Source organism: Rhagoletis pomonella, unplaced genomic scaffold (assembly GCF_013731165.1).
Source record: "Rhagoletis pomonella isolate Grant_MI unplaced genomic scaffold, Rhpom_1.0 Rhpom_scaffold_00005, whole genome shotgun sequence".
Classification (NCBI taxonomy): domain Eukaryota; kingdom Metazoa; phylum Arthropoda; class Insecta; order Diptera; family Tephritidae; genus Rhagoletis; species Rhagoletis pomonella.
The window spans coordinates 2,062,798-2,076,025 of record NW_023458559.1 but is presented as its reverse complement, the minus strand read 5'-3'; the positions used below and the strand labels follow the sequence as shown (position 1 = coordinate 2,076,025).

The 13,228-nt window shown below is 44.7% G+C and overlaps 2 protein-coding genes across 2 annotated transcripts in view; both read right to left on the bottom strand.

Moving 5' to 3' along the window:
• LOC118739741 overlaps nt 1-11,053 on the bottom strand; it is a 44,072-nt gene extending 33,019 nt beyond the window's left edge. The window contains exons 1-2 of the mRNA XM_036471252.1: nt 10,958-11,053; nt 10,687-10,893 (exon numbers count right to left, since the gene is read on the bottom strand). Of these exons, the coding sequence (XP_036327145.1) occupies nt 10,687-10,893; nt 10,958-11,036 (286 nt within the window). The 5' untranslated portion in view covers nt 11,037-11,053. The remainder of the gene's footprint in view (nt 1-10,686; nt 10,894-10,957) is intronic.
• Nucleotides 11,054-11,111: 58 nt separating this feature from the next.
• LOC118739740 lies at nt 11,112-12,737 on the bottom strand. Its single transcript, XM_036471251.1, has one exon. The coding sequence runs from the start codon at nt 12,516-12,518 to the stop codon at nt 11,112-11,114; it is 1,407 nt and encodes a 468-aa protein (XP_036327144.1). The 5' UTR covers nt 12,519-12,737.
• Nucleotides 12,738-13,228: the final 491 nt, after the last annotated feature.

Sequence of the window (13,228 nt, the reverse complement as noted above, 5' to 3'; positions counted from 1 at the left end):
CTAATTGGGTTTATTTGTAGAAACGAAGCAGCTAACAAGTGTTGAGGCAGTTGAAAAATTACGGTTGCCAGACGTACTGATTTTATCAGTACAGTACTGATTTTTCAACTCTTGTACTGATTTTATTCATTTCTTCAATCAGTATGCTAATGTACTGATTTTTCAAAATTTGTACTGATTTGTACTGAATTTTCAATTCAAACAAAATACTTTAGGATTTTCTTAAGGTTTTTACATAACCTTGGAACTTCCTTAAACTGTACTGTAAAAAGTAAGAAGAAAATACTTGAATTATAGTTAATATGTTTCAGATAATATTTGATATGTCCAAGAAATTAATACAACAAAAAGATCAATCGTTTTATGGGCGTATCGCCGGGTCGTTACATTCCAGTTACGCTAATATGATGGAGCTTAAATTATTTAAAAATAAGGCTGACGTTTTTTGTCGAGTGTTGTTAGTTATCTCGAAAATAACTTTCAGTTTAATAACAACAAATTTGGATAATGGCTTTTGCCTATAACTTAAAATTCCTTTTTCACAATTTACTGACCTTGTAAAAGAGTTTTGCATATAAGACATAGAGTTAGATACTCTTTCAGCGAATTCTTAGTCTTTCAAAGTTTTTGCGTAGGAAATATAGATGAAGGCCTTAAATAGTGGCACTTTTCCACAGTTTGAAATGTTTTTTTTTGTCTTTAATACCACACTCAAACGAAGCATATGAGAGTATAAAGTTTGCCCTGGCGCAAAGAGAGAAACCGGCTTCTACTTAGAATTTTTTAAAGTGAACTTGAAATTGACAGCCGTATTCAAAGAAAGTCACAAACTTAAGCTCATCACTGCTGTGATTTCTACTGCGCCTCAAAGCTTGCCGCTGCTAAAAATATGCCGCTACAATACAAATTTTTAAATTTTTGTGTATTTTTTTAGCACTCAAAACTGAATTTTTTGGGACACATTTCTCGGCGCACTAGAAATCACAACAGTGATGAGCTAAGTTTTGTGACTGTGTTAGAATAGAGGGGTAAAAGTAATTTTAAAATGAAATGTATAGAATTCTTTGACTATTTAAAGACTGAAGATGGAAATGTTCTCATTATTGCTATACAACTATGTCATAAATATAAAATAATTTATTGGCTTCTGTGTACAATGGTGTGTACACTCATGTTAAAATGAATGACAATTTAATTTTTTATAAACTATGTTTTTTTATATACCACAATATTGTTAAAAACATATACTCTGGCGTTTTAAAGTATTGTCTGTTACTTACATTCATAATTTAGCTTTGAATAAAAATGTACTGAAAAGTACTGATTTTTTTAGCATGAAAAAGTCTAACGTACTGATTTCCTGCATAAAAAATCTGGCAACCCTATGCAAAAGCCAAGGCAGTGGTTTCACCAGCGCTCCAGCAGAAAGCCATAAAGAACGTCAGCGCTCCAGCAGCAGCAACTGAAACTACAAATCTGCCAGCGCTCCAGCAAAAACAACACGCAACAATAACAAAATCTAACCCTCGACAGGTAATCTGTTTCTTGTATAGCCTGAACACGTTGAATGTGGTAGGGATGAAATCGATGGTCTTTTAAAGCTTTGTGAACTGTAGTTTTTGGTATTCCCGTCCGTCTTTCCATTATTCTCACTGAAGTCGATGGATCTAGTTCCACTTCCTCTAACACAACTTCAACATCTACCGTTGCAGGACGTCCTGTTTCGCCGCCACGTCTTCCAGGTATGCGACCTTAAAAAAGTGAAAAATGATAGTTAACAAGCAAGCAAACAAGAAAGGTGTAAAAATCACTTACCTTCATATATTTCTCTATGGGTCCGGACGAATACTTCACGACCCGGATGCCGACGATTGGGGTATCGCTCTGCATAGAGTCTTTGAGCAGCTCTGGCATTACAGCAAGCTTCACCGTAAATTAGGTGAATATCCGCATATTGATGCGACGTATACTGCGTGTTCTCTGTCATAGTATTAATAACACAATGTTCGAAGGGTCCAATTTCACAAAATCCACTTTCACTAATTCCGGTAAGTAACATAAAATAATGTCAGGAGCAGGTAATATTGTACCTTTGTGCTATTTAGCATGTCATTGGTCGGTAACAAGAGCAACTTAAATTTAAATCTATTAAATACATTCTAACGTGTCTCAGTCCTTTGCTCACAAAAGCGCCTATAACTTTTTTTTTCTGTTCGAAACAGTAAGAGTGTCACCTTTCTGAAATATTTATTAAATCAGCATTTTTTTATGTAATATAAAGTTATAGCTCAGTACATTTTTTTTCACCAGAGATAGTCAAAGTTGAGGAAGAAAATATCAAAAAGTTAAAAATCCCAAAATATTCATAATTTTATGATGGTTCCTTAATATATTTTAACTACATTTCATTTGAGTATGGAGAAGCAACTATCTGGAAGTATTTTACATAAAAAATGCAGTTAAAGAAAATACATGAAAAGGCACGATTTTTTTTTTAATTAAAAAAATGTAAATATTTCAAAAACGGTGAAACTTTTACCTGAACTTTTTTTGTTTATCAGAGAGCGAAAAAGTGTTTTTTTGTGTTTTGAGAAAAAATCAAATTAAGTCGTCGAAGTGTCGACAACCACAATTATTGAATTTCGTATAGCTTCTTTGTTGTTGTATAAATTAAATAAAGACTTTCTACAAATTTTTTCTGAGTTTTCCTACAGTTTTACGTTTTATACCGCGCCACCTTTAAAGTGTTTGACGTGATTTTTAAAATATTAAGAAAAAGTGGTTGAGGCAGAAGGCCCGTATACGGACCACATTATATAGATTATTTTCACATAATAATCCCTCAGGTTGCGCGGTACACTGAGAGAAAACTCTTTTGATATAAGCTTAGTACAAATAACCCGTGGAATTTTGCGAGTCATAATAAGGTTTTTTGCTTGACTTAATAAATAAAACTTAAATTGAATATAGTTTGTGTATATTAACTTAAGGTTTAAATATATTAAAGAAAGTAATTTCTCTATACACTTTTTCCACGACTTTTTATTGCGATAGTATTTTTTTTGTCGTCGTTGTTTATAATTCGCATTAATTGTAAATTCCCCCGAGGTTCTGTGGCACAATTGGCGTTTGTTTTTAAAGTTTTCGTTTTAATTAAATTAATTTTCAAATGATGGTCAATGTTAATGATTTTCGCGGGCATGTGATGCATTGTTGGAATTCGAAGCGGGCTTCAACAACATGCCGTGTAGCAGCCATTCCATTTTTTCGCTGGAGATCCAAAAGGAGGAACTGAAGGCGCTCTGGGTCAAGGTGAAGGATGCGTTCGATGACCACTCGAAAAAGGTGTCGGACGACGAAACAGGTCAGGATGCACTTCGGTTGGCGAAGTGCAGATACCAGGATTGCTACTCAGCATTAGCGTGTGCCGAAAATCCACTTTTTTAGAATTTTGATTGGTAATAGCAAAAAAAATGGTTTATTATGCTCTAAAAAATATCAGTGTGAAATGTGAAAGTTTTTGGTCAATATCCTAGGCTCGCCAAGTCCATCAAAGTTCAAGTACTAAAAAAAATTTTTTCTTAGCTAACTTCGATTCTCTACAAAAAAGGTACATATACCTAATTATGTAGGACTAATACTTTAGAAGATTATTGCAATTTTAGTAAAAAAATGTATTACATAATTTATTTGTTCATTTTTATTTTTTGGCCATATTGAACTATGATGGACTTGGGCGAGCCTAAGACATTGACCAAAAATTGTCTTATTTCACACAGATTGTTTTTAGAGCATAGTGAACCATATTTTTGCTATTACCAATCAAAATTCTAAAAAAGCAGATTTTCGGCCCACGCTACTCAGCATACTTGACGTGCGGTGCATTGATGGGAGAGACAGCTCATAACCTGACGTTCACGCAGCAAAGTAGTTCGACAGTTAGTCCGGTAAATCGCGAGATTGAACCCCCAGCCCGATCGAGTATCCATTTACCTCCATGTGACGCAGAAATTTTTTACAGTTATTATATGTCTTGGCCATCTTTCCGCGATTTGTTTACGGCAATTTATATTTAAAATTCGCGTTTGACCCCGGTAGAGAAATTGTACCACTTGAATCAAAACACGGGGTGAGGCGAAAGATATCGTAAAAAAATCACATTTAACTAACGACGGTTTCGCGATTGCTTGGCAAAATTTATTCGACCGCTATGAAAATAAGAGGATAATGGTAAATAGCCAATTAAAAACGCTATTTAACCTACCGTCGCGACGGTAACGAGCGAACACGGTACGGAAATTAAAAACATACAGCGGGCAGTTAATAATTGTATATCCGTGTTAGAAATGTACGGGATTGATATTGGGAACTGGGATGCGATCTTTGTGATCTTAGTATCGAGTGGGTTACCGGATACCACTCTGGCGTTGTGGGAACAATTAGACAGCTTTCTCACAAGTCGTTTCCAGACGTTAGAAACGGTGTCCGATATCTGAAGTGCACGAGAAGTAAAGCCTGTACCTAATCGCCAACCCGCAACGACGTACGACAGGAAGGTGTCGGTACACCACGGTCAGTTTTCGCAGCCCGCATGCAGATTATGCCCCGAACAATCTCATGCACTAAAAGGCTGCCCCAAATTTCTGGCAATGAAAGTTGAGGATCGCCTCAACTTAGTCAGAAAACACAACTTGTGTATGAACTGCCTACTGCGCATTCACACATCGCGAAGGAGTGCAAGAGTCCGTTTAATTGTTGGAGCTTTCACCAGAGGCATCATTCACTACTACATTGAACTTCAGCTCCACAGAAGGCCAACTCTTCGCAACAGCGCATTTGGTTATAGGTTCTCCTGTAAACCCCCAGTTTAGAATCGAGGCAAGAGGTCTGGTTCTACCCCAATTAACAGGAAACCTGCCGAAGTTTACAGTGGATCAAGTGCATCTTGATTCACTGCCCCCTTTAAGGCTAGCCGATGTCAACTTCTACAGGAGTCACCAAGTGAACCAAATTCTTGGAGCGGATGTTTACCCAGCATTCATAAGGGACAAGGTCCAAAGGAATATTCTGGGATCACTTGTAGCGTAGGAAACGGTATTTGGCTGGATTTTAACGGGACCAGTACCACCTACGACCACAAGGAGTCCCACTACTTCTGTGTCTTATGCCACAGAAACTCCAACCCCTCAGCTAACTTGGTTTTGGGAGTTAGAAGAAGTTTCCACCAAAAAGAAAGTTACCCCCGAAGATGCATTTTGTGAGGAGTTGTACGCGAAGACGACCACGAGGAAGGAGCAAGGACGGTATTTGGTGGCTCCACCCTTTCGTCGGGAATTCCCAGACGAAATTCGGCCTTTCAAGGACTGGAGCATCACGGCAATTCTTGCGCAGCGAGGCCGGTCATATCAGGAAACCGGAGTTGAAAAAGGAGTACAACCGGGTTCTGAAGGGGTATATCGAGCTCAACCATATGTGCCCCGTGAGGAAACCAGCGCAACAACCTGCACACAGGCCGTATTACTTACCACATCACGCCGTCGTGAAACCGGACAGCATAACAACGAAGGTGTGAGTGGTGATTAATGCGTCTTGTCCCACGTCAAATGGAGTCAGCTTAAATGACATATTATACCCCGGGATTGCAAGCGGATTGGGTTTGCTTACTTTTAAAGTGGAGCTTATTCAAAAACGTATTTAATGCAGACATCGAGAAGATGTATAGGCAAATTATGATGCATCAGGAGCATACCCTATTTCAAAGAATTATTTTCAGAGAATCCCCGGTTGAAGAACTTCGGGACTACGAACCTAAGACCGTGACGTTTGGAGTAAACTGCGCTCCATATTTGGCAATAAGGACGCTACACCAGCTTGCAGATGATGTGAAAACGAGATTTCCACTGGCAGCAAAGATTTTGAAACAGTATATGTATGTCGATGACGGCCTGGCTGGAGCCCACGATTGCACAACTGCAATACAAATGCGAGATGAGGTAACTGGAGCTCTTAACACCGCCAGCTTCCCCCTTAGTGGACGTCGAATTGTAAGAAGATTTTGACAGGACTACCCAAGGCGCACATATACAAGGAGAATTTCTTGGAGCTTGACGACATGAGTGAGACAAAACTGTTGGGAATCCGTTGGAACGCGGTACATGACATGTTTCACTTCACCGTACAGCCGATCCCCCGGAAGCAGGAGTATACCAAACGAGAGGTTTTATCCTGCGTAGCAAAATTTTCGACCCAGCTGGATGGCTCGAGCCAATTGTAGTGGTAGCAAAGATCTTCATGCAGGAGATGTGGCTAACCAAAATAGACTGGGATGACAGTCTAAACCTTTCTGGATAACTATGAGCATATTCAGAAGATAAAAATCCCCCGATGGACTCATTTTACGCCATGGGACGCAGTACAGTTCCATGGATTTTGCGATGCCTCTGAAAAGGTATATGCAGCCGCACTATATATTAGGGTACGCGATCGCACATCAAACTAGCTGGTGGGTAAAAAAAAGTAGCACCAGTAAAAACGGTGTCTCTCCCCCGGTTAGAGCTCTGCGGGGCATTATTACTGGCCGAACTCATTAATACTTTTATTCCGCAGTTTGAAGTCACGCAGCCAGTAATATACAAATGGACCGACTCCACGATCGTACTCTCATGGCTTAGAAAACCGGCATGTACATGGACAAAGTTTATAGCTAACAGAGTCGCAAAAATTGATGAGCTGGTTAGAGTATCAGGGTGGAATCATGTGGAGTCTGCGGATTATTCAGCGGATCTTGGCAGCCGAGGCGTGTCCCTCCAGGATGTACTCTCAAGCACTCTGTGATGGTAAGGCAATACATTTGGAGGCCACCAGCGATTTGTCTACCGCCACATTCTAAGCAGCTTTTTCGCGTTTTTTGTCCAGACGCAGCTGCCAGCAGAATTTGTATTTGGACAATGTAACCAACTTTGTAGGTATTGCGACAGGATTTTAAACTCTTTGTCTCTGCAGCGGCCAATAGCACAACCCAGATATACGCTCATCAGGGCATTACGTGGCATTTTGTACCTCTGGGAGCACCTCACATGGGAGGGCTCTGGGAAGCGGGGGAAAAAGCTTCAAGATGCATTTCAGGAAAGTAGCGAACAACATGCGCTTTACCATTGAGGAGCTCTCCACGCTTCTGGCAAGAATCGAATCTTGTCTTAATTCACGACCAATCAGCCATCTCTGAAGATGCGGAATCAATGGCACCTCTAACCCCAGCACACTTTTTAATTTGCACTCCGCTACTGGCAACCGCTGAACCCGAAACTAAGGAGAACCCGATGTCTATTGTCAACCGGTGGCAAAAGATCAAAGCGATTCACCAGACATCTGCAGAAGGTGGAAAGCAGAATACCGGAAGGAATTGCAGGAGAGAGTGAAATGGCACTCCCCCAACGAAACCTCGAAGTTGACGATCTAGTCGTCGTCAAAGAGGATAGGTTAGGTTAGGTTACACTGGCCGGCTGTTGCGCCTTACATAGACCCGTTGGTCCTTTGTAGTGCCAGATGGAGGTCCGTTTTACTGCGGTCTAAAGTAGTCGTCGTATAGGACGTCAACGCTTTTTGCGAAGTTCAAGAGTGCCTTAATATCCAGTTTTGAAACCTCCTCTAGTCCTTTAAACTGCGAAGCTCCGACATAACTAAGACGATTTCTAGCTAAGGCCGGACAGAAACAGAGGAGGTGTTCTAACGTCTCACTCATGCCTTCCTCCCTGCACTTCCTGCATGCGTCACTGTTACTAATGCCCATTCTGCTTGCGTGGGATGCCAGTAGGTTGTGGCCCGTCATTAGGCCGACAACTGTCCTGCACTCCCTACGTGACCGTGTAAGCAAGAAATGGGTGTTTCCTTTGCTGCTATTGCACATGATCTTGGAGGTTTTGCATGTCGCTAATGCGTTCCATCTCCCCCTGATCCGGCACCCAGCTCTTTCGGAAATTTCATTGTAGATCGTTTTTAGCGACTTTTGTATTTCCCGTACTGGTTCGCTAGCAAGACGGATGGCACTTTTGGCAATCTCATCAGCTATTTCGTTGCCTAAAATGCCCTTGTGGCCTGGAACCCAGTATATATGCAGCCGTTTACTCTCGGCCGCCCTGTCTACTGCTTCCCTGCTTCTAAGGACATTTTCTGACGCAATACGATGTGAGATTATGGCCTTAATCGCCGCCTGGCTATCGACATATATATTGATATTTTTTATATAATTTCCTGCGTTGCTAGCTATCTCAGCAGCTTTCCCTACAGCGAAGACTTCCGCCTGGAAAATACTGCAGTACTCTGGAAGCTTGAAGGGTTGCCTGAGGTCTAGCTCGGCGCAATAGACTCCGGCGCCCACTCCATCAGCCATTTTTGATCCATCCGTGTAGATGTTATACGTTACGCCGGCGGGTCGCGTGCTCTTGCGCCATCCGCCCTCCTTAACCGTAGCTTTAAACCTTCTTCCCCAGATGAAGCGTGGGGGTATGTGGTCTATTTTGTCCTCCATCCCCCTGCCTATCGAGCTGTGCCCGAAGGTTCTTGCGGAGAATTCACCTAAGGCCATCAATCTCGTGGCGGATTTCGCTGCAGTGCTCTCCACCGCGATGTCGATTGGTAATAGGCCAAGTAGCCTTTCAAGTGCCGCCGTTGGAGTGGTCCTTAGCGCTCCTGTTATGCACAGTGCAGCGAGCCGCTGTAATCGCTCCAATGGTTTTCTATACGAAATTTTGTTTGCAGCGGTCCACCATACCAGAGCACCGTAGAGCAATATGGGCTTAACTACCGCTGTGTAACACCAATGCATGAGACCAGGGGATAGGCCCCATCTGGTGCCCAGCATCTTTTTACATGCGTAAAGGGCACCACTGGCCTTTTTCACCCTTTCCTCCACATTTAGCTTCCACATCAGTTTGCTGTCCAAAATTACTCCCAGGTACTTGGTGTGATCCTTGATTGATAGCTCCGCCCCGTTGAGCCTCGGGGGTTCCCACGCGGGGATTTTGTACCTTCTTGTGAACAGTACCGCATCCGTTTTGTCAGCATTTACCTCTAAGTTGACTGTTGTCGCCCATCGATGTACGACCCTTAGAGCGCTTTCCATTACGTTACTGATGGTGTCTAGGAATTTCCCCGTAACAATTATAGCTATGTCGTCCGCAGAGGCAATTAGTCTGGGTGCTTTCCCTTCGAATTTTCCCAGAAGCTCATTCGCTACGAGTAGCCACAGGAGTGGTGACAGAACACCACCCTGAGGAGTTCCTCTATGCGCTAGTCTGAGCAACCTGGCTTCGTTCCACTCCGCCTTAATTTTCCTGCAGCTCAGCAGGCTTTTTATCCATAGTAGGATGGCAGACTCTACCTGGGCTGCTTCTAGGCTTTCCATTATTGCCTCATAGGAGACATTATTAAATGCCCCACTTATGTCCAGAAAGACCCCTAGGGCATATTCTTTATGCTCCAGAGCTTTTTCTATTACCGCGGTTAGTGAGTGAAGTGCAGTCTCAGTGGATCTACCCTTCGTGTAGGCATGCTGCGCCTTTGATATGCTGGCCGACGGCAGCTTATCCCTAATGTAGGCGTCCAGAATCTTTTCGAGCGTCTTTAGAAGGAATGAAGTTAGACTAATTGGTCTGTATTCTTTCGAATAGAGGGGATTTCCCTTGCCCGCCTTCGGTATGAATACGACCCTCGCCTCTCTCCAAAGGACAGGCACATAATTTAGTCTTAAACATCCCTCGTATATTGTTTTCAAGTATGGTGTCAGCACTGCGGAAATTTTTTGCATCATGGCTGGAAAGATACCGTCTGTGCCTGGGGACTTAAACGGCCCGAAGCCATCGATTGCCCACCGTATTTTTTCTTCCGTTATGATGTCCGGGGGGACATTTTCCACGCTATCTCCTAGAAGTTGCAGATCTATGCTGTCTGTACACCCCGGAAAGTGTGTGTTGACTAGGTCTTCCAGTGAGTCCTCACTGCTTCCAGTCCACTCTCCACATTTTTTACGTAGTAACCTTGGATTAGTCGGGTTCTTGGATAGCAATTTCCTTAGCCTGGCTACCTCGGTTGTTTTTTCTAATTCGCCGCAGAAGCTCTTCCACGACTCCCGCTTGCATTTACGAATCTCTTTCTTGTATTCCTTAAGTACTTCCTTGTATTCCATCCAGAAGAACTCGTCGTCGGCTACCTTGGCCAGTTTGAAGAGATCCCTAACATTTTTCCTGAGTGCTCCGAGCCCCCTGTTCCACCAAGGTGGCTTTGAACCTCGCTTGGCATGTAGCGGAGGGCATGCGATGCAATAAGCTTTATTTAGAGTGTTGGTAAGTGAGACTACCAGTTCCTCCAATTCAGAGTGGGAGTCACTTACCCTATGCTTGGTTAAATTCTTCCTCACTACCCTTTCATACAATTCCCAGTTTGTATTCCTGTGATTTCTGAAGGTTTCGCTTTTTGTACGGGCTGAGAATTTTACCTGAAATCCTACATACCTATGGTCAGAGAACGAGGGTGTACTAAGCACCTCCCAATTCTGTACTCCGATTCCCCCACTAGTGTGGAGTGTTATGTCAAGGACGTTCTTCGAGGTAGGGCCAATATAAGTTGGTTCCTCACCCCGGTTAGCTATATCTAAATTACTTATTAATATAAAGTTTAGTAAAGACTCACCCCTTTCGTTGGTATCTCCACTCCCCCATACTGTGTTGTGCGCATTGGCATCCGCGCCTATGATGAGTGGGCGTTTCGCCTTCTCGGCCTCTCCCACCAACCTCCGGAGCTCGTTTGGTGGCGCCTCCTCGTCGTGAGGCATGTAACAAGATGCAAGGAGTATTGTGTCATCCTTGCCATCCTTCACAGCTACCACCGTCAGATCATCTGAAGAGAAATTAAGATCAATATAAGAGTGTATACTTTTCTTTACCAGTATAGCTGTTCTTACCCTGTTTGTTGCACTCGGGATGTGCGTATAGTAAGTTTGCGACTTTAGTCCAGCTACCACGTTTCCCGACGCTATCCATGGCTCCTGGACTAACGCCGCATCGTAGCTGATCCTCTCTAAATTGAGGAGGAGCTCGGCAGAGGCGACCTTGCTTTTATGCAGATTTATTTGAAGAACCTTCACTGCAAGGATCAGGATTCTTTTCGGGGTCGGGTAGAATCTCCGGATCGCCCTTCTCGGTCTCCTGGAGCTTCAAGGTGGCCTCCAGGATCTCTCCCAGATCCTTCTCGACCTCTCGCTCCTCCAGCGTGTTGGCATTGTTATCGGCCAGGCTTCGCTTCTTCAGGCGAAGGTATACGCTACCTATGCCCCACGCCATCTTCCCGAACCTAGCGTATAGTATGTCTTCGGCCGGCTTGTTGATTTGGAGGATGTAATTTTGGCTGCCATCCTCCTTACAGGAGTTGGTGACCTTTAACACCCTCCAATCTCCCGTCGGCACGTCTGGGTTCTGTCTCTGCAGAAGCCGCAGCGCATTCTCCGGTTTTACCGTGCGGGGTATGAGCACCTTCGCTTTCGGTATGGATGGTATGCAGCTGCGGTCCACAACCTCCAAGACGGCGCCCTCCCACAGGCCCTGAAGCGTCGCAACAGCTTCCTTTACCCATAGTAGAGAGGGATCGTCCTTGCATTTTATTATTTTCACCCCATTTAGCCACCCCGCACCATCGAAAGTTGGCATGGTCGTGGTGGGGTCCCCATCCATTTTTGCGACAAGCGCATCCAGCAGCTTATGTTCTACTGCTCCCCAGCGCTCCTGAGAGATTTGTCCCAGCGGATTGCTCCGGTCTATGAGTGCCACGATAAGGTGTCTTCTGGCTACCTCACTGGCCATTGCCGCCGCTCTCGATGTAGTCGGTCTCTCTAGATCGAGCCTGACGTTTGGCTTTGCAGCGTCGTCTCTGCGCCTCGATTTTTTGGCTGGCCTTGCTGTCTCGCTTTCAGCTGACCGCTGCCTTTTAGCCGCGATTCCTTCCTCTATCCGGTTTGCGAATCCCGGATCCGTGGCAGTGAATCGTGGCCTTGCCGCGTAGTACGCCCGGCCTTCCTCCATTTTCTCCTTAGCCCAAGCCAACCTTTCCTCCTCTTCCTTCGTCCGGTTGGACTTGCAGCTAAGTCTCTCGTGGACTTTGACCGCCGCCTTGTATATTGCTTTTGCCTTCAACCCCTCCTTACTGGGTTTTGCCCTAGGCCTTTTCTTTGATGCCGAACAAGCACCTTTGGCATCCCCCGGAGAGCGTAGCAAGGCCTCCTCTTCTTGCGTGCAAACGCTCTCACCGCTTTCGAGGTCCGAGTCTTCGTGGACTGTGGCACCCCTGCGCTGTAGCGTCGCTTTGGCGGTAACACTACAACCGCTGTGAACCGCTCCCTTCACAGCGGAGGTGTGGCCGCTGGCGACACAGCAAGTAGACTCGCTGTGCCCGCCGGTGGTAGTAGCCACTTCTCCCACCGACGTTTGGGCTGATATCCCAGCCCGCTCTTCTTCCTTTCTGGCCTCCATGATGAGTTTTTATGTCAGGGAACCTCTACCCCTAGCGTTTTATACCTACCGCCAGGTACCTCGTTAGCAATGGCAGAAGTAGGCATACACCCCCCTCCCCCAGTTTCATATGCAGAGCAAAGCACTAGGAAGAGAAGGATGGATACGTATTCCTGCCTTCGCTAGACGCCGCCTGCTCCCACCGCCAAGACCCGCTCTAGGTACTGGCCTAGGTGCTAAGCCATCGCGGTGACAGCAGCGACGCCCATTGCCCAGTCGGCATCCGCGGGGAGGATTTAGCTAAGAGGATTTTTGCCGACCAAAGAGGATAACCTTCCCCCCAATTGAATGACGACGAACGGCACGCGGAGTCATAACTAGACCATTTGTAAAATTGGTACTTTTGCCAGATTGACACAACAAAATAATAATCGTATCTCTCTTTCCAGAACTCAATAACGCAAAATGGTACGTGCTTCAAAAATCACACCCCAAACTCCCAAGGGCCAATATCGCTGCCCAGTGTGCCGCAGCAACCACTGCTTGAATTTCGTCGGAGATGCGCAGGATGGAACCAGCCGAGACTGCGTGCTGTCGTCGTGCACCGTACTTCCTCCCGGAGCTGCGAGCGTTGCCAAGACCGGCACCATAGTCTCCTCCACCTGGGCGAGGAACCCCGGGGCGAGGAAGTCCTCCCTCCTGTACTAGATGAAGCCGAGGTACAGCAAAGG